The sequence below is a fragment of the Trachypithecus francoisi genome, unplaced genomic scaffold (assembly GCF_009764315.1).
Source record: "Trachypithecus francoisi isolate TF-2019V2 unplaced genomic scaffold, Tfra_2.0 Lachesis_group9, whole genome shotgun sequence".
NCBI classification, from domain to species: Eukaryota; Metazoa; Chordata; class Mammalia; order Primates; family Cercopithecidae; genus Trachypithecus; species Trachypithecus francoisi.
This window is the reverse complement of record NW_022681474.1, coordinates 19,143,579-19,165,646: the sequence shown is the minus strand read 5'-3', so window position 1 is coordinate 19,165,646 and position 22,068 is coordinate 19,143,579. Positions and strand designations below refer to the sequence as shown.

Genomic DNA, 22,068 nt, shown 5'->3' with positions numbered 1-22,068 from the left:
TCTATTAGTTGGGAGGTCTGCAGGCATTTCAATTAGTGAGTTACCAAGGAGAGACTGAGGGGTGTCCCCTGTAAGACAGCAGGGGGACAGCACAGGAAGACAGATGGGGAAGACACAGCCTCAGGGACAAGCGGTGGCAGTGCCTGTGTGTCTGGAGTTGGTTCCTTCCTTCAAGAATGAAGCCGCAGACCTTCGTGGTGAGTGTTACAGCTCTTAAAGATGGCATGGACCCAAAGAGTGAGTGGTAGCAGCGTTTATTGTAAAGAGCGAAAGAACAAAGCTTCCACAGTGTGGAAGGGGACCCGAGTGGGTTGCCACTGCTGGCTGGGGTGGCCAGCTTTTATTCCCTTGTTGCCCCCTCCCATGTTCCATTTTTGTCCTATCAGAGTGCCCTTTTTTCAATCCTCCCTGCGATTGGCTACTTTTAGGATCCTGCTGATTGGTGCATTTTACAGAGCACTGATTGGTGCATTTTACAATCCTCTTGCTGGCTACAGAGTACTGATTGGTATGTTTTTACAGAGTGCTGATTGGTGCATTTTACAATCCTCTTGTAAGACAGAGAAGTTCTCCGAGTCCCCACTTGACCCTGGAAGTTCAGCTGGCTTCACCTCTTACCTGGACTCAAAGCTCCCAGCCAGCCCCTGTTGCCCAGATCACACATGCTGACGACAAGGGCCACTGTCTGCCTTCCTCCACCTGGGGTATTTGTCACATGGAGAATGAGTCAGGTTGCATTAAGGTCAGACTCAGAGACCTTTGCTAAGAGACCAAGGCAAAAATACCCAAGCACATATGTAACAAGGACAGAATGAATTACAGTCCAACAAATGTAGAAATATGGTGAGGCAGGCTGGGCGTGGTGGCTCACGCCTGTAATGCTGGCACTTTGGGCAGATCACTTGAGGTCAGGAGTTCAAGACTAGCCTGGCCAAAATGGTGAAACTCTGTCTCTACTAAAAATACAAAAAATTAGCTGGGCATGGTGGTGCATGTTTGTAAACTGAGCTATTTGGGAGGCTGAGGCAGGAGAATTGCTTGAACCGGGGAGGCAGAGGTTGCAGTGACCCAAGATCGCACTATTGCACTCTAGCCTGGACAACAAGAGCAAAACTCCATCAAAAAAAAAAAAAAAAGCTGGGCATGGTGGCTCACACCTGTAATCCCAGCACCTTGGGAGGCCGAGGTGGGTGAATTACCTGAGGTAAGGAGTTCGAGGCCAGCCTGACCAACATGGAAAAACCCCGTCTCTATAAAAATACAGAATTAGTCAGGCATGGTGGCACATGCCTGTTATCCCAGCTACTCAGGAGGCTGAGGCAGGAGAATCGCTTGAACCCGGGAGGTGGAGGTTGTGGTGAGCCGAGATTGTGCCCAGCTTGGGCAACAAGAGCAAAAAACTCTGTCTAAAAAAAAAAAAAGAAATAAGTCTGGATGGAAAGAGCTGATTGATGCATGGTATCATTGCCTGCTGATACGGCTTTAGAAAAGCCCTATAATGTTTTGGAACTCAATTTTTATCTACCAAAAAACTGATCAATTTGAAGTACTACAACTGTTTATCTTTTAAGAATGTGATGGGGATAAAGCAGATAATTTCTGGAAAGCACCTTAGCTGTCAGAGTGAAAGACTCCATGTATTAGAAAGTAATATTGATGTCGCAAATTTTCAAGCCCTCCCCCCACCCTATTTCCAAGGTTGGGGGATGGCTGAGGGTGGGGTGGGCAGGGATCAACATTCTCAACAGGCCCACATCATGCTACAATGATTTCTTGTTTTTTTCCTACCCACTTTGCACTGACACCTAACCGTCAAATCCTGAAGTACATTTTATAATCTAAATCTGAAATCAAAAGCTACATTCTGATTAAATCCTCAGGCCTTGCAGAGGCCTGGTGCACAATTGTTACTCCATCAATATTGTCCATATGAGTGATTTACAGAATAAATGGATAAATTATGCCTACTTCAAAATCATATTTTATAATGAGAGATAATAATATACCATATAGAACACATTAGATTTTATCTAGATTCAGTTCATTCTCAAAATTCAGTCCTGGTTTATATAACTGTTGGGTAAGCTGTACACAGAGAGGTAAATTGAATCACTTTCATCCTCAGAGAATTAGGAATCCCGGATCACACTCAGTATTTAGGTCATCTGTGTTTGTCGCCTGTGGGTTTTTGCCTATTACCTTAACATCTGGAAAATGTCTCTCAAACACGCTAAAGGAAGACAATGGGAGTGGCAGGAGGAAGTTGAAGGAGATAAAAGAGAAGGAAGAGGAAAGAAAGCAAGAAAGAAAAGAAACAAAGAAAGAAAGAAAGAGAAAGAAAGAGAGAGAGAGAGAGAAAGAAAGAAAGAAGAAAGAAAGAGAAAGAAGGAGGCAGAGAAAGCTGAAGAGGGTCTAGGGCCACAAAGATGGAAAACATGGTCACAACAAATGGAAAAAAATCTAACATGTCCAATTCAGACTTCTCCTTCTAGTATGAGTTTCCCAGTTTTGGTGTTAAATTTAAACTTTATGAGGCACATATACCATACAACAATACAAGAATAAACTTAAAAATTCAATGGCATAAAAAATATATGTTTGTGTCTCTAGTTACCTCTTGGCAGCCTGATTGAAGTTGGCAGCTCACATTACTGTTAGAAGTATAAATGCAATAAGGAAGTTGAATTGTAACTTGAATAATTGCTAAATCACTGATCAAATAACTCTCAGTTTAGCAATAATGAGGGTATTGCTCGAAAGCAACCAAGGAATGTCATTTTTCTGGTTTCCTAATGTCATTTGCTCCCTGTGATGAAGTCAGAATGAGATGAGCTGAAACTGTAAACCCATTTAAAGAAAAACCCAACTAAGCTGATTTCCGTCCTTTTTCAGCCCTGTACCTTTTACTGGTGATTAGACTTCCCTTGGGGGATGATACTAAAGACAAGGTTATCTTCAGGTTATTCTTTGTGGGTTTTATGAGGAAAGGTTTTTTGCTGAGCTGAGAATGTGGGAACGGGATAAAGAAACCAACAAATGCTTGGTTCACCAAAGCTTTACAAAAGCAAGTAGACAGCAGTTAAATACCAAATCAGCCAGAAGAAAGGAATGGTTCTTAATAAATATATTTCAACACCGGCGTCTGTGCCCCCACCGATGACTAGATTGCCTCTCCTGGTCTTGAAGGGTGGGGCTGTCCTTGTGAAAATAAAACCAGATGGTACTGTGGAGACCAAACTAAGTGATACAGTGGAGTTAATGGTAAATTATAGGATAACATTTTGAAAAACACTGAAGGGAACAGGTGCTGGGAAGAAGCACTTATTTTGTGTAATCTAAAACACAAGACGCAACCTCGTTTTGTCGCAGGTAACTGGTTATTTGGGGTTAAATTATTTGTACCCATAAATTCCCAATAATAATCATCATCCTTACTCAGATCAGCCTGGCTTTGATATAGTATTCCTAGGAACATAAAAACAAAATATATGCAGTCAGCAATAAAAATTTTAAAACATTGTTTTGTTATAAATAAATTAAGAAATATAATAGTGGGACCGTGTTCTTCTCTTCATTCTAATATGTGAAAAGTCTGTTGATGTTACTTGGTAGCTGTACATTTTGCTCGCTCACAAGTAAAGACTTGTCAGGAAATTCCAGGGCATGGTGAAAATAACTGCCTGTCCCTGAGTCTGTGCCCCACCAGAGGTGGCATGAGCTGCTTGACGTATATTACTTCATCTAATCCTCAGAACTACCTCATAAGACAGGAATTAGCCCATTTCGCAAAGGAAGAAAGAATTTCAGAGATTAAGTAATTTGTCTGTGGTCAAAGGGTTTGTAAGAGGTAAAGCCAAGCTTTGAACTAGGTTTGACTGTCCCCAAACTCATGATTTTCTTAATAAGCCTTCATTGCCTCTGTGGCAATTGATAAAATACCCAGGGATGAATTTTTTTTTTTTTTTTTGAGATGGAGTCTCACTCTGTAGCCCAGATTGGAGTGCAATGGCGCAATCTCGGCTCACAGCAACCTCCACCTCCCGGGTTCAAGTGATTCTCCTGCCTCAGCCTCCTGAGTAGTTGGGATTACAGGTGCATGCAACCACACCTGGCTGATTTTTGTATTTTTAGTAGAGACGGGGTTTCACCATGTCAGTCAGGCTGGGCTTGAACTCCTGACCTCCTGATCCACCCGCCTTGACCTCCCAAAGTGCTGGGATTACAGGCGTGAGCCATTGTGCCCAGCCCCCAGGGAAGTTTTAACAGAAGTGTATGCAACAGGGCACTGGAAGCACGTAAGAAGGGATCTATGGTACTTGGATGTTCGGTGGAAGAAAGGACACAGGATTGTTAGAGGATGCACCTCAGAGAATGTGAGTCCTGAATTATGGTGCAGTGGGTAAGAGGGTAAACCTGGAGCATCACATCCCAGATTCAAACTCGGTTTGTACATCTCAATGAGGTTGATCTTGGACAATTTACTTATCCACTCTGTGTCTTGTTTTTTTTTTTTTTTTTTAATCTGTGCAAACAGTACACTAATAATAATGACCTTATAGGGTTCAGTGATTAAATTAGAAAATACTTGTCACTCATTTCACATGCAAGAATTTTTAACTATAAATAGTATTATTTTGGAAGGATAAGAAGGCATTCATTGACCAGGCATGCTGGCTCACGCCTGTAATCCCAGCACTTGAGAGACCAAGGTGGGCTGATCACCTGAAGTCAGGAGTTTGAAGCCTGGCCAACATGGTGAAACACCATCTCTACCAAAAAATACAAAAATTAGCTGGGCATGGTGGCACACACCTGTAGTCCCAGTTACTCAGGCAGCTGAAGCAGGAGAATCGCTTGAACCTGGGAGGCAGAGGTTGAAGTGAGTCAAGATCACACCTCTGCACTCCAGCTTGGGTGACAGAGTGAAACTCTATCTCAAAAACAAAAAAAAAAAAAAAAGAAAGAGGCATTCATTGGGAAAATGGACAATCTATGGAGAAAAATAAACACGTACAAAATTACAGGTGCATCCCATTTCAATGGATGCCGGCTAACCTGAACGTTGGTAATGCTTTGGGGCATAAGGCAGAGAACAAGAGGTGCTGAGACAGGAGAGATACGTAAAGACCAGACATGAAGGGCCCTGTATCATGTGCAAGGAGGAGCCAGTAATTGTTTTGAGCTGGAGAGTGCTATGATCTAGTCAGATTTATTTTAGAAAGCACATCCTAGCACCTGTGGGGGTGATGTTTTGAAGCAGCATTCCAGGGAAAAAGGAAAGTATTGCAGTAGTTTAGGCATGGGATGATAAGAGCAGTGGTACCAGGAAAATAAAGGAGATTGAAAGGAGAAATCCTCAAAATATTGAATCAATAACACAGTGTTCCATTTGAGAGAAGCGGCTTGGGAAAAAGAAATAATAATGCTCCTAAGGTTTCTGAACAATATCTTGTGACACCACTCTTCAAATAGAAAATTACTAGGAGAGGACAGTGCTTTGCAGAATAAAATAATAAAAATTTTGGGTTTTATCTGCAGAATGTGGTACCTTTAGGATATCCAGCTAGTGTTCAGTAAGTAGTCAGATAAGAGAATTAGAAGCTCAGTAGAAACATCTTGGCTAGAGTTTTGCTCTTTTTTATTTTGAAGCCATGTAATGTGGCACATATATATTTATAATTATTATATCTTTCTGGTGGATTGACTCATACCATTATGTAACAACGTTTTTAAATGCTTTTTGCCTTAATTTCTACTTGTTCTGATTTAGTATAACTTCCAGTAGCTTTCTTGTGGTTCATATTTGCATGATATATTTTTAAGCCCTTTTATTTTCAACTTTTCTCTATCCTGAAGAATGTATTTGACTTTTGTTTGGCTATGTCTTTCTATTGGAGAATTTAATGTGTTTATATCTGATAAAATTACTAACATTATTAGTTTTAAATAGACCTTTGTACTATTTGTGTTTTGTTTGTCCCACCTCTTCTTATTTTCCTTTAACTATCTTTTCTTTTTAAAATTAATCACTTTTTTATTACTCCCCTTTTAAAATTGTTATTTATACATCCTGTTACTCTTGTTTCAGTGGTTACCTTAGAGATTACAGTATTCAACCTTAATATGTTAGAATCTCATTTAAAATGGATACTTTTACCATGTTGTAATCAATAATCAATCCAAGGACCTTGGAACATTTTAAACCCATTTACCTACTTCCTGTCTTTTGTGCTATATATGCCAAGTATTTTAATTCTACATTCATAATAGGTACACAAAATATTTTTATTGTTTTACACAATTATTAATAATGTAAAATTACCATTGCTATTATTTTTCTTTTCTTCCTGAAATTCTATGCTTCCATATGGGATTAATGTCTTTCTTTTGGAAGACCTCTCTTTTGTGTTTCTTTTATTGGAGATCTTCTGGTAAAAAGTGTTCATTGTTTTTGTTTTTTGAAAATGATTTGATTTTCTTAAATTTTGTGGGATTCTTTCTCTGAATATAGAGTTCTAGTTTGCCATTTATTTTCATTCAGGACTTTACGACGCTATTCCATCGTGCTCTGGCTTGTATTATTTTGATTAGTAAGTCATGGCTTTCTATAACTGGGACCCCCATCCCTCCCTGGTCATCTCATTGTAGGGTACTGTTATTGCTGCTGTTGTTATTTAATTTTATTTTAGCCATTCTGTTAGGTGTGTATGAATATCTCGTGGTATTAATTTGCATTTCCCTAATGGTGAGTAATTTTCATGTGCTTTTTTGTCATCTGTGTATCTATTCCCTAGTGAAATATCTATTTATATCTTTTGCCCATTTTCTAATTGAATTGTTTATTTTTCTACTGTTAGATTTTGAGAGCTTTTTATCTATTCTCAATCAATGATCCTTTGTCAGTATGTGGTTTGCAAATGTTAATTCCAAGTCTATATCTTGCCTTTTAATTTTCTTGCATTATATTGGCCTTTCACTGAACAAAAGTTTTTAATGTTGAAGTTCAGTTTTTCGACTTTTTCTTTTATAGATCATGTTTTTGGTACCAAGTCTAAGAATTCTTTGCCTACCCCAAAGTCCCAGAGATTTTTCTGCTGTTTTTTTCTAAAAGTTATATGATTTTACATTTTTCATTTGTGTCTATGATCCATTTTGAGCTCCTTTTGGTTTAGATAGGAGATTTAGGTGGAAGTCAATGTTTTGCCTCTGGATGTCCAATTTTTCTAGCACCATTGGTTGAAAAGGCTGTCCTTCCTTCATTGAATTGCATTGGCACATTTGAAAAAAATCAGTTAGGCATACTTGTATGGGTCTGTTTCTGGGTTCTCTGTTCTATTCCATTGATTATGTGCCTAACTCCTCACCCATATCACACTGTCTTGATTACTATAGCTACATGGTAAGCCTTACTATTAGGTGGAGTGACTCCTCCCACTTCATTTTTCTTTGTGAAGATTGTTTAAGCAATTTGAAGGCCTGTGCCTTTCCATATAAATTTTAAAATAAAGGCTGGGTGCAGTGTCTCATGCCTGTAATCCTGGAGCTTTGGGAGACCAAGGTAGGAGGATCCCTTGAAGCCAGGAGTTCAAGACTAGACCGGGCAATATAGCATGATCCTGTCTTCACCAAAGATAACAAAATTAGCCAGGCATTGTGGCACTTGCCTGTGATCCTAGCTAACTGGGAGGCTGAGGCAGGAAAATCCCTTGAGCCCAGAAGTTCAAAGTTGCAGTGAGCTGTGATCACACCACTGCACTCCAGCCTAGGTGACAGAGGAAGACTCTATCCTAAAAAACATAAATAAATAAAAGTAAAAATAAGTTAAGCTTTTAGATGTTTGCAGAAAAACCTTGCTGAGATTTTTATAGGAATTGCATTAAATCTATGTGTCAATTTGGGGAAAATTGATGTCTTGTCTTTGTTGAGTTTTCCAATCCATGAACATATATGTATCTAGACTTATTTAGGCCTTCTTTTATTTATTTCATTATTTGGTAATTTTCATCACATAATCTTATATATACTTCATTAAGTATATACCTAAATATTTCATTTTTTTGGAATGATTATAAGTGGTATTGTTTTTTAATTTTGGTCTCCACGTGTTAATGGTTAGTATATTAAAATTTGATAGATTTTTGTGTATTGTTCCTTTATCCTGAGTTCTTGTTGAACTCACATATTAGTTCTAAGAATGTTTTTCTATATTACTTGGGATTTTCTGCAGATAATAGTTACTTGCAAAAGTGGCAATTTTATTTCTTCCTTTCCAGTCTCTCTATATATTTTTCCTTGCTTTATTCTGGCAAGAATTCTAATACTATGCTGAGTTAGAGGGGTGTGAAATAAATATCATTGCCTTGTTCCTGATCTTAGGGAGAAAGCATTTAGTATTTCACCATTAAGTATGCTGTTAGCTGTAGGTTTTTGCAGATGGTTTTTATCAAGTCAAGAAATTTCTCTTCTCTTTCTAGTTTGCCAAGAGTTTTTGTCATGAATGTGTGTTGGATTTTGTCAAGTGCTTTTTCAGCATCAACTGACATGATCTTAGTAAATTATTTTTTTAATTTCTAAGTTGGAAATAATTTTTTCCAGTATTTTTTCTTAGTAAATTTTTTTAGTAAATTATTTTTTAATTTCTTAGTAAATTATTTTTCTTAGTAAATTATTTTTTTAATTTCCAAGTTGGAAAGAATGATTCTCATAAAATGCCCTGGGACTAACGATATATACATAAAGCATTTTCAGTGATGTCTAAATAATACGAGAAAAATTAAAAGATAATGATAGGCCGGGCGCAGTGGCTCAAGCCTGTAATCCCAGCACTTTGGGAGGCCGAGACGGGTGGATCATGAGGTCAGGAGATCGAGACCATCCTGGCTAACACGTGAAACCCTGTCTCTACTAAAAAAATACAAAAAAAAAAAAAAAAAAAACTAGCCGGGTGAGGTGGCGGGCACCTGTAGTCCCGCTACTGGGGAGGCTGAGGCAGGAGAATGGCGTGAACCCGGAGGCGGAGCTTGCAGTGAGCCCAGATCGCGCCACTGCACTCCAGCCTGGGCGACAGAGCGAGACTCTGTCTCAAAAAAAAAAAAAAAAGATAATGATAAAATTTTCTTCTCCTAAGTTCTTTATGCAAGTATTGCTTTTTCTATTAACTATAGCTACTGATTAGGTTGCTGAAATTGCTTTTCTTTTAGTAAATTACCATTCTTTTAGTTTTATGATTCCTAAATATTACTATACTAAATACACATTTTAATTTAGATTAAGCTGGGTTTCAAATTAGGATAACTAAAGTGAGTCAAATTGAGTGAAGCTACTAAAAACAAACAAAACAGTAAAAAACCTCATTACAAAAACTACTAACTTTTTTTTTGTATAACATAAATATTATACCTGAAGTATTATACACATTGGAGTTTAGGAAATAAAATAATAAACACTGTTTACTTTTAGAGAAAAAGACAAAACCAGTTTATCTGAAATGGAGTTGAATGTTGTTACATGAATACATTGCTTTGGGGCAGTTGTGTATCTGGAGCCTTATAAATCACAGTAAGGCTGATTCCAAAAAAGGAAAATGCATTTCTAGCTCTGCATCCCTGTGTGGTAGAAAAGAAGCTGTCTAGGTGTGCTCGCATTTCCCTAAGGCACCAGCTTTAAATGGCTTTGTATTCTGCTTCCTGTAGTTTCCAGTAAAGCTTCCTTCAGCTGCAGCCTAAAGCCACAGATGGCTTGCTGGAAACAGGAAAGCACCTGAAGTTAAGCTAGTCTGTATCTGCTGGTACAGCACGCTGTGCACCTTCTCAGCAGTGGTCAACCAGAGACAGGGAGACATACTATCCGGACAACCTCAAGAAAATGTCAGCCATATAGAATGTCAGTTCTCCAAATAACGATTGAAAAATGTATCTAACTCCACTGAAACCTTCGAGATGTTTTATCTTAGAGAATGTAACTATTTTTTCCTTTATCAGATGGATCTTGGCTTAAGCTTCACTCTGAGGTTTAGTCATTGGAAGGTAATAATTCGGGATTCGGTTACTGACTTTTAATTAAGTAGATTTAGACCTGGATCTCACTCCTTATTATGGGGTTGTGTTTCCCATATTCCTTTAGCCAAAACATGTATTTTCTCTGAAGAAATGGCTCTTTTGTGTGAAAGAGATATTTCCAATTCAGGGAAGAAAGTTAGAGTGACATTTGTTCTTGGACACAGGGTGTGTCATCAGAGAGTGACTGACACACCTGATTGATGAGGCAGGTGCTGATGGATGAGAGCTGTCTGGGTGGTCCAAAAATGTGTAGCAATGAGGAAATGATGGATTGGTGATGCTAAACATATTAAGGTTAAGATGGCTTATACATTAAAAAAAAAAACACAATTTCAAAATATCAGTACAGTGGATATATATGACTTTCTGATGCATGGAACTCTATTTCATAGTCAGAGGTCGCCCTTGTTGATATTCCTCTACCATTGACACACAGAAAGAGTAATGTGGCAATAGCTCCTTTTGAGAAAGAACCCTTCTTTTGTTAATATTGATCATTACATTTTCTCAAAGACATATATACTTACATTTCATTTTGCATACAGCAGTTTTGTTATATTTAAGCACTAAAGTGGGGAAATTAGAGCAATTGCTATTTCCTGCACTACACAAATACCTGTTCACTCATGTAATATGATATTCACTTCGATTATTTGACTATTTTGGCCAGGATTATCTGATGATAATTCTTCTCCATTTTCTTTATTCTGTGTGTATATTTTATGAATTGAGCAATGAGCTGTATTACAGTTTGATAGCTCAAACAAGCTGTTAATATTAGTGTGTGTATTAGTCTGCTATTACCATGACAGTGCTGCATAACAAACCATCCACAATTCAGGGTCTTATAATGAAAGCATTTGTTTTTATCATTTACGGGTCCAAGGACTAGCTTGCCTGCCTCTGTTCCAGGCTGTGGGTTGGCTGTAGTTGGCTGTAAAGTTGAGTCTGGGTACAAGTCTGCTCCACATGAATCCACTTTTTCTTTGAACCAGCAGTTACTCAACACATGATATCTTAGTGGATCACAGGAGCACAAAGTCGTAGACAACAATAAAAACAAGAACAAAACATAAGCAAGTTTAAGGCCTCTGACTGCTTCATGACCACTAATACTCATTCTAAAGCAAGTCGTAGGGCCAAGCCTAACATCAAGTGCACAGAAAAATATACTCTCCATTTTAGTGCAGTGCAAAGAGAGAGACTGAAGACAGAGGGACGGAAGAACTAAAAATCAGCCAATTAAGCTGGGCATGGTGGCATGCACCTGTAATCCCAGCTATTCAAGAGGCTGAGGTGGAAGGATTGTTTGACCCCAATAATACAAGACCAGCCTGGGCATCATAGCAAGTCGTCATCTAGAAGAAAGGAAGGAAGGAAGGAAGGAAGGAAGGAAGGAAGGGAGGGAGGGAGGGAGGGAGGGAGGGAAGAGAAAGAGAGATAGAAGAGAGAAAGAGGGAAAGAGAAAGAAAGAGAGAAAGGAAAGGAAGAAGAAAGAAAGGAGTGAGGGAGGAAGGGAGGAAGGGAGGAAAGGAAGGAAGGAAGAAGGAAGGAAGGAAGGATCAGCCTATCTACCACTCAATCCATGGCAAACACATCAGTGATTTAGGATACTTGTTTCGGGTTCCCTGGAATGTGGGTGTGCTGCCTTATGGCATTAGTCATAGCAGTAGTACTACATAATAAGTGTGTGTAATGGCATTCACTGTGCCCAAGTGCAATTGCCATCTTGCCCTTATGAACTTATTAGTAACAATTAATAAACAAGTAGTGATAAAATATATAGCTTGAATGTTTATAAATAACATTTAGTTTTTGAAGCTGATGTATTAATAGAATAATGCCCAGCAACAGCATTTTTACTGTCTACCTACCTCCAACTCTTCAGCACTCCTACCTGCAGCCCTCACTACAGCAATGTCCTTTCACCTGGTCTCATCTCCTTCAGTCCCGTTCCCTTACTTGTGAAATGCTGGTTCTGGATCAATTTTTAGATAAGACTTGATTAGCAAGTACATCCTGATTCTACCACTTCTTTGATTAAAAATCATTCAAATGGATCCCATTAACCACAGAACACAGTCTGACAGCCAAACTCTGTATAATCCAGCATTGGAGGCCCTCTATAGAAGACCCCATCTTGTTTTCCCAAATCCTAGTTCTCATTATTCTCCTTCACGTGCCCTGTTGTTTTCTCAGAGTTACGCTTGCCCATGCATATAATGTAAATTCTTGCCCATTTAGCCTTGGATCATAAGATTCTTTCAGACTGAAATTGCCAATGCCAATTCCATTTCGACATGGTTTTATTCTATTTATGCTTCAAGACCCAGATCCAAGTCACCTCCTTGGAACAGTGGAGATCCTCGTAGCCCAAAGTAATCTTCATCTTTTTGCAAGATGTAAGACTTTTCTGCCTCTTTTACTGAACCTGTCATTTTCTAAATTGTGTCATCATTACTTATCTATGTCTTATCACTACTAATGGACTATCATTTATCCTTTTCTACTTAAATACTAAATATAGTTTCTTGAATATTAAACAATATGTAGTAAATAAATTTATCAATCCATTCACACCCTCAGTCATTGTTCTTCTGTACTATGCATGTCAATAGGCTTAAGTGGTTTCCTTAAGTAACAGTCAGTTCACACTGAAATCAAAGCTGCTCAAACTCCACAAACTCCAACTCTCTCTTTAGTTTGCAGGCCCCTTTCAGGTGAGCAGAATCATTAGCCACGTGTGGTGAAGCACTGCGTATTGCTTACATTTCAGAATAATTTTGTCCTAGATGCCCTCTGTGAATTTATCAGGAACTGGGCCTTTGGAAGCATTTCAACTTCAGGAAATGTCTGACTGTGCAAATACTCTATGGTTTCGCCTGACTTAGAAGCTATGGACAGGCCAAGCCTGACCTACTAAGTAATGTACCTGTAACAAAAATCACCCTGCACAGTTGCCATCCATTGGGTTTACAGACAGAGTTGAGGAGAGCCACCATTGTTTGTTTCCTGCCAAGGTCCAAGTACAAAATCTTAGCGCCCCCTAATGTTGAAAGCAGTCCTTTCGCTGTGAGCAGAAAATGGAATGAGAAAAATAAGACTGAAGGCCAATCCCAGTGAAGTTTAACTCTGGAACTAGCCATGACCTATGTTTGTATAGAATGCAAGCTTTACAGACACGACTTTCAGCACCAATTTAATCCCTATTCCTACTGGGGCTATTCTGAGCTTATTTCATCCTCACCATTGCTTTCAAAATTGTCAATAAATTGTTCATCCCTTTATGCTCTTCTTAAATCATTTCTGAGCTATCTGCTTAGGCCATGGAGTAGACAAAACTAAATCTTATGTTCTGAGGATTTTTTTTTGGTATTCTTTTATGGTAGACTGTTCAACCGTCTTGAGATTATTCTTTATCTCTCCTTTGTAGTTTTATTCTGAATTATAAAATTTTCATCTCAAAGAAGGCCTTTTTCTTCTACAAAGATTTTTTCCTTTAGCTTCTCGTGTTTTGGAAAAGAAAAAGTTAAATATAGAGTGTGGCTGAATATAAACTGGACTGCAGTGTTAAATGCCTCTCAGCCTCTTCCTATCACACTGTGTAAATACAAGATTTCTTGGCAGCAATTTTCTTGGTGTGTTGGGTAAATGCTTCATAAATTCGGTTTTCAGTCTGACAGTGTTCATAAAAGCGGAACATAAAAGTAAAACATACGCACATTTTCTACCAGTTTTATTATGCAAAATACTTGATTTTGTATAAAATTGAATTTTTCAAGGCTACGAAAATCTTCAATAAATCACATCAGCAATCCCCAAAATGTATATAGAGCCCCACGTGTTTTTCCACTTCTTTCAGCAACTCTGAGTAAGAAGGAGACACCTGAAGGCTCTGCTATGGAAGCAAAGAGCGAGGGAGGGAAAGATGGAGGGAGGGAAGGAAAGATGTGGGGGGAAGGGACCGGGCGGGGTGGGGAGAAGGAAGGAAGAAAAGAAAGGAGGGAGGGAGGAAAGGAGGGAGCCCAGGAGGGAATGATCTGATCATGTTCTCAGAATGTGACAGAAAATGGAAACTATGTTCTTTTTAAAAACGCTCCATGTACAATGTAAGGTCTGTTCTGTTCGGTCTGCATAGTAATGTGTCTTTGTTTTAATGCAGGGCCTCAGCAAGGATGTGGTGGTTATCTGACAGCCTTGAATAATACCTTTGCCTCTCCTGATTCTGATTCGAATGGAATATATGACAAGAATTTAAACTGTGTATGGATCATAATTGCACCTGTAAACAAAGTAATTCACCTCACCTTCAATACATTTGCTCTGGAGGCAGCAAGTACTAGGCAAAGATGCCTTTATGATTATGTAAAGGTAAGCCTGTTTTGTTTTTTTAACAGAGTCTACTCATCCCAGACTCTAATATAGTGTATTCCTGTTTATATCATTACAGGAAGTCCTGAAAATTGTGAGTACAGGTACTACTGCTTTTTAAAATGACCTATACTCCAGTGATGCAACATTTAATATTATAGATGCTCTATCTTCATATCAAGTTAATCTTTAATATGGGTGACTCAAATATTTTGTGTGACTGGCTTCTAACATTAGCATTTAAATCTCCTGTTCATCAGTGTCTTGCAAGAGACGATCTGTGGGAAGGTTGGTTTTCTGGAGAGAGATACTCAAAGGAGCTTTGGCAAATCCTGAAATAAACAATGTCAGTGACACAAATAATCACCTCTTAATTTGTCTATTTCTTAGGCTTATAGATTTGCTTATCACATTATGTTTAGATATTAAAATGGTTCTGAAATCCCATTAAAGGTAAATCAAGGCTGGGCACAGTGGCTCACGCCTGTAATTCCAGCACTTTGGGAGGCCAAGGTGGGCAGATCACTTGAGGCCAGGAATTTGAGACCAGCCTAGCCAACATGGTGAAACCCTGTCTCTACTAAAAATACAAAAAGTTAGCTGGGCATGGTGGCGGGTGCCTTTAATCCCAGCTTCTTGGGAGGCTGAGGCAGGAGAATCATTTGAACCTGGGAGGTGGAGGTTGCAGTGAGCTGAGATCTCGCCACTGCACTCCAGCCTGGGTGACAGAGCAAGAGTCCATCTCAAAAAAATAAATAAATAAAATAAGAAAGTAAATCAAGAAACTTCTGTTCAATTTTTAATGACTTTAATATAAATTATTATACCTATCAGGTTATATGGGTTCAGATTACAAGTGTTAAGTAGCATCAATCAATGTTTACTACTGCACTCTCAGGGGAAAAATAAAAAGTATGGCAAGATTTCTATTTATGAGGATCTTAAGTCTGATTAGAAAATTATGGGATGACACATGCAAATTAAGAATGCACAGTTCAGGAGAGTCAGCATTTAAGCGCTAATGAATGCATTTGACGCAGGCTTGAAGCAATGTGCAAGCTTAAAAGGAAAGAAAGTTCATGAAGTTCTGGCATGATCAAGAAAGACTTGATAGAGCGAGGGAAAACTTAAGACAGGAGAGAATTCAGGCAAGGTGAACATTTTCAAAAAGTCGTAGAACTTGATATGTGCATGTTCTTGAAAGAGTAAAGAGGCTGGCTCTATTGAAGCAGAATAGTGCTAAAGAGTAGCAAGAAATAAGATGGCCTATGTAAAGAAATACCAAGATTACAAAGGATCCTGAAAGTCAAACTAATGACTTTAGACTTTGTGTGGCTGAAAATAAGGAGTGGTTGAAGGTTTTCCAATGAGTGATGTGATAAGAGCAGTAGCTGGGGAAGACTAACCTGAAATCAGTAACTGTGGGACCTGGAAGGAGAGGAGGCTGGGAGGGCTCCAGAGAGAGGTCCTTTCTAGGTGAGGAGGTCGATCAGGGGTGCAGCCATGGCAGCAGTGGCAAGAGGGGTGCAAGATAAACTTAAGTTCTAGGATTGCAATAAACTTTAAAGAAAATTATTTTAAAAGAAAAGGAAGGAAAATGTGTGGAAGGAATACCCATTTGAGCACTGAATTATATGCTTATGTTTTTACTCTGAAAAGGGCTAAGGTTGAGAGACCAGAAAAATAACAGTGTGGTTTTGGTGAGAGCAAAACAGACAAGTGACACTGCAGTGGGCAGAGAATGGAATGGGGCTCCAGTGAGAAGACAGCTCCATGAATAGAGAGGATGCAGCAAAGAGCCTTCCTTCCATCAGGAGAAAGGATGCTTTCTTAGAGGGAGTCTGCATGGATTCCAGAGTCAGGCTCTCAGCTCCAGGAAAGGTATCCAAGGAGGCAGTTGGACAAGGCAAAAGGGGCAGGAAAAGAAACAGAGGTGTCATGAAAAAATAAATGTGAAGACCAAGAAAAGTGTAGTATCCCTGAAGTCAAGGGGCAGGAGGGTTCTTTTACAAGGCATGGATGGTCAATACAATTAAATTGTAAAGTAGAGGCCAAGAAAGGAAGAGATGAAGAACAGCCTCATTGCTCTGGATGACAACCATTTTAATAAAGTATTGGCACAGAAGCTGGATCAAAGGAGTTCATGAAAGACTAAAGATAGCAAGGAATGTCAATTCCGGTTGAATTCTCCTTTCCTAAAATGAGACCTGGCTGGCCGGGTGCGGTGACTCAACATCTGTAATCTCAGCACTTTGGGAGGCAGAGGTCGGCTGGTTGCTTGAGCTCAGAAGTTTGAGACAAGCCCTGGCAACAGAGTGAGACCCTGTCTCTACAAAAAATACAAAAAAATTATCTGGGTGTGGTGGTGTGCACCTATGGTACCAGCTTCTCAGGAGACTGAGGTGGAAGGATCCCCTGGACCCAGGAGGTAGAAGCTGCAGTGAGTCGTAATTACATCACTGCACTCCAGCCTGGGCAACAGAGTAAGATACTTTCGAAAAAAAAAAAAAGACTGGGAGAGACCAAAATGACTAGAGCAGTCCTAAAGCTGAATTCAAAACTGTTGAGAGCTCCCCTGGTTTTACAGACAGGTAATAAGGTTTAGAGACAGACGGTATGAGAACTCTAACCCAATTTTGCTGTCAGACAAATTTCCTAATCTTCCCGATTCCTCATCATTTCATCTATTTTTCTTTAAAGCACATAATAGTACCTAACGTGAAAGGCAGTTTGAGGATTAAAATTATGTGTACCAGAGCGTTTAGCACTGTACCTGACATAAATTGTAAATAAATTTACCTCCCTTTTTTCCCCCCTTGGAGTAATTCCAAATAGGCATGGGCACTATGGAATTTCTTTTTCTTAAAAACTAAAAATAATGGATTTGCATATATAATTACAATTTTAAATTCTTATAGAATGTTTTGAGTATGGCCCTGCTGGAAGAGTTGATTGGATTTACTCTTAAGATCCATTTTTATGGAGGGTGATTTGATAATATCATCAAAACAGCTTGTCATTTTCTGAATGTCTGCAATTCATTCAGGTCAGAAACTGCAATGTCAAAAACAAAGAGTTATTTTCTTGCTTCAAAATAAAATATCGTTTTTTTCAAATAAATTCTATTCAGAACTATTCTTGTTTTCCCCTTTGGAAAAGCAATTTCCTTCAATTGGCAACATTTCCAACTACCAGTTAACTGGCAGATCAAAGAATAGCCCTTGGAATGTGGAGCGTGGAGCTTTCTTTATTAAAGAGATTTTTCTGTGAAAAATGGGACATTTGAATACTTTTAGATTTGTTTTAGAGATTATAATCAAATCACTTATTAGAAAAGCTAATTTAACTGAACTCTGTGGTAGATAATACAAGTAAAATCATACCAATTCCATTATTCATTCATAATTCTATCATGCTTGTGAAAGGGTTGACTTAGAGAGTAATTACAGTAACTGAATCACCTAGTGAATTGTGCATGTCACTGAGCGGTCTCTGTCGCAATCCACATCATATCCATTGCAGAAAGAGTTAGTTGGCAAGGGTATGTGCCAGACCCTGTACCAGCATCACTGGAGATGTAGACAGTTAAAGTCATATCTTGAAGAGTTCAAGCTCCTTGAGGAGCTACTGGTAAAGTGTAGGAGACTGACATGTAAGCAAATAATATACATTTAAATAATTACATTTAAAGTACAAATAAAATACATTTAAATAATGGACATTTTTGTCACGTTGTATAACATGTTGTATAACATGACCAAGATCATAAGTAGAAACAACATAGAAGGGCAGAGCAGAAGAGGCTCTGATTGGCTGTGTTTTGGGGTTCAGGAGAGGCTTTCTAGAGGGGGATGGCTGAGCTGGGATTTACAAAATGAAGAGAAACACTCCTTTTTGTTACCCTTTACAAAATTGAGAGGAGCATGAACCTAGCTGACTTTTTCTGCCAGGAAATATGGAACCAGCAGAGAGATGTCCCCATCCTAACATTGCCCAGTTTTTCCTCAGCCCACCAGTGTCCTTTTCTTTCTCTTTTTCTTTTTTTATTGAGATGAAATTTCTCTCTTGTCACCCAGGCTGGAGTGCGATGGTGCGATCTCGGCTCACTGCAACCTCCGCCTCCTGGGTTCAAGGGCTTCTCCTGCCTCAGCCTCCCACGTTGCTGGGATCACAGACATGCGCCACCATGCCCAGCTAATTTTTGTATTTTTAGTAGAGATGGGGTTTCACCATGTTGGCCAGGCTGGTCTCAAACTCCTGACCTCAGGCGATCCACCTACCTTGGCCTCCCAAAGTGCTGGGATTACAGGTGTCACTGCCCCTTTTCATAGCCAATATTCTGTAATGCTTCCTTTCCCACCTGAAGTGAACGTCATCTATGGTATAACCTACCCATAATGTAATTTCAAAAAATCACTATACTTCTGGGTGCAGTGGCTCACTCCTGTAATCCCAGCACTTTGGGAGGCTGAGGCAGGCAGATCACCTGAGGTCAGGAGTTCAAGACCAGCCTGACCAATATGGTGAAACCCTGTCTCTACTAAAAATACAAAAATTAGCCGGGCATGGTGGCGGGTGCCTGTAATCCCAGCTACTCAGGAGGCTGAGGCAGGGGAATCGCTTGAACCCAGGAGGCAGAGGTTGCAGTGAGCCAAGAGCAAGCCATTGCACTCCAGCCTGGGTGACAGAGCAAGACTCCATCTCAAAAAAAAAAAAAAATCACTATCCTATCCTAAAGGCAATGAAAAGGAGAAATAAAAGGAAAATATATAAAATAGTGTGTCTTCGCGTATATAAATACTCTAACACTGCTACACAAAGTCACATAATAAAATAGATTCCTTTTATATATAGAATGGTGGTGAGTAAAAAGTATAAATTTAAACAAATATGGGTGGGTTATATTTTCAGCCCGCATGCCAATAGCAGCATCACCATCTGCAACGTGAGTTTCCAAAATGGTGGAAAAACTCAAACATTTCTAAACCAAAGTATAGTCTGCCCTCAGCTTACACAATAATTGCATTTCTGGAAATTTGGTGCATATCAAAATTGTGCAAAAATATTTTTGTGTTTATATATAAAATGGATTTAGGTTCTGGGATCAAATAATTATAAACAAGTTTTTGTTTTTTTTTTACACAAATGTTTGACAGGTCATTCAAAAGTTATGTGGGACATAAGTTTTCACTTTGCTAAACTGTCCTGTGAATTACTAAGTGTCTGTTATAGCCCCAAATTATAGTGATGACCCCAAAACCACCACACTTGTGCAAAGCACTCCCTCCGGGGTGGTACTGACCTCATTGAGAAGGTCTAACTTAATGCACCGGGCTTAACCATTCAGTCTGTGTCAGACACTGGAGCTGAGGAGGGGCTGTCCATCTTTGGGGAGAGGATCAGCAGTCTATGGAAGGCATCACGTTCCTGTCCACAGGTCATACCTACCATTCATTCATTCTTTCATTCAATCAGTGTTAATTAGCATACCTACTATATTCTAGACATTGCTCTAAGAACTAGAAAAGAACATTGAGATTTTAGAAAACAATACTAGGAAAACTCCTTCTCTTGTAGAGCTGATTCTAATCATTGCTTCTTTGTGGCTTTTTCCCAGACATCTGGAACTAGTATAACTTTTCTTTCTCCAGAAGATTTCAAAATGGGTCAGAGTTTAGCCCCAAACCTGAAAAGTCACTCTCTATTCTTCTTCCCATACTAAATTATGCCCTGGAGTGTTGCCCAGCAGATCCCAGCAGAGGTTCTGCCATAAGATCAAAGAATTCATGAAGATACTCTAAGATTCTGCTCCCAGGAAGAGTATCAAAATCCTCTTGTGATCAAATTCCCAGGAAAAGATTAAAAGATAAAGTCCTAAGGATATTAATATATGAAATTATTACATTTGAAAAGAATTATAGTCCAAGATCAAAGTCTATTGTGCTTGTGCATTAAAAGTTCATAGAAATTAAAATCCGAAAATTTTCTTTCCCAGTTTTTCTAACTGCTCAAGTCAATAGCTGGGTGAAGTGTGGGATTTTGCCATGGTCGTAGCAGAGCCTACCTGCCACTAAATTATTTGTACAATGCCTTCAGGATCTTTAGCAGATTCTAAAACTATCAGAGTTCTAAAAGTTGAGAAAATATAACATTCTTCTCATCTGCAAGACTTAGAATGTAATTCAAGCTCCAGGTCCTTTGCAGTTGTACCAGGAAATGTATGCTCCCAGCTCTTTAGCAGATTCTAAAACTATCAGAGTTCTAAAAGTTGAGAAAATATAACATTCTTCTCAGCACTTACCCACATCCACAAGACTTAGAATGTAATTCAAGCTCCAGGTCCATCGCATTTGTGCCAGAAAATGTATGCTCCCAGAATGCGGCCCGTAGCTGCTTATACTGGTGTAGATCCTAAAGGCACCATTTATATCCCAGTTTATATATGATTCCCCCGCTTCATCATTGGATAGGGGACCCCGCAACGCACTGTAGGGCAACCTGGCAAAAGTCTGTAGCAGAGATTTAGTGTTATCAGAGAACAACAGAGCAGATAGAGATCTTGGACTTGACGCACAGGAGTTTAGAGCCTCCTATGTCGGTTATCCCGAGGCCACAAGCCATTTCAACTCACTTAGGAGAAATCTTACTGTGGCAATGAATGAACTAACACAAGACCAGCTTGGGGCCAGGCGTACATGTCATTTCCTTCCATCCAGCCCTGGCTTCTGCCTCCTCCTTCCTTCACATTGACCAGTTATCCGTGTAAAACCCAAATCCAATCTCACATCATGTAGGATCAGATCCAGACTCCTTGGATGAAATGTATGGAACCTCACAGCTTTGTTTGTTGGACTTCGTCATTTCTCCTGTTCTCTCACCCTAGCCTCCAGTCCCAGTGAAGGGGGTCAGAAGTTGTTGACACACGCCATGCATTTCACACTTCCATGGCCTGGCATTCATGTCTGTCTGGCTGGGATACTCTTCCTGTTTTGTAGGTCTGGAAGATTTTTTTTGTTTTGTTTTTTTTGAGACAGAGTTTCGCTCTTCTTGCCCATGCTGGAGTGCAGTGGTGCAATCTTGGCTCACTCTGCCTCCCAGGTTCAAGCAATTCTCCTGCCTCAGCCTCCCGAGTAGCTGGGATTAGAGGCATGCGCCACCATGTCTAGCTAATTTTGTATTTTTAATAGAGACGGGGCTTCTCCATGTTGGTCAGACTGGTCTGTAACTCCCGACCTCAGGTCACTCACCTGCCTCAACCTCCCAAAGTGGTGGGATTACAGGCATTAGCCACCGCGCATGGCAGGTCTGGAAGGTCTGTACTTACATTTAAGGACCAACCCAGATGTCTGTCTCCATCAAGTGGGTTCTCATGATACACTCCCATTCTTTTATTGTAGCACTTATTTTTCTCTATTTTGTATATAATTTATATACACACATATTTATGTGTATATATAGTATATGTGCATATATACACAAATATATGTATCTGTATATTTAATTTGTAGACCTTTACTCTCCTTTGTTCATGAGAGAGTCTTATGTCTTGAAGGTCTAGAAAGGGCTTTATACATCCTTGTATGCATAGGATCTAGCACAGAGGCCTGGCACTTAGGTCCCAGAATAAAAATGCTTGCTA

General features: G+C 39.3%; 1 protein-coding gene across 1 annotated transcript in view; it reads left to right on the top strand.

The window, feature by feature from the left end:
• The window catches only part of CUBN (cubilin), a 332,666-nt gene that overhangs the window by 292,297 nt on the left and 18,301 nt on the right, over window positions 1-22,068 (top strand). The window contains 1 exon segment of the mRNA XM_033208657.1: window positions 14,221-14,429. Coding sequence (XP_033064548.1) covers window positions 14,221-14,429 — 209 coding nt within the window.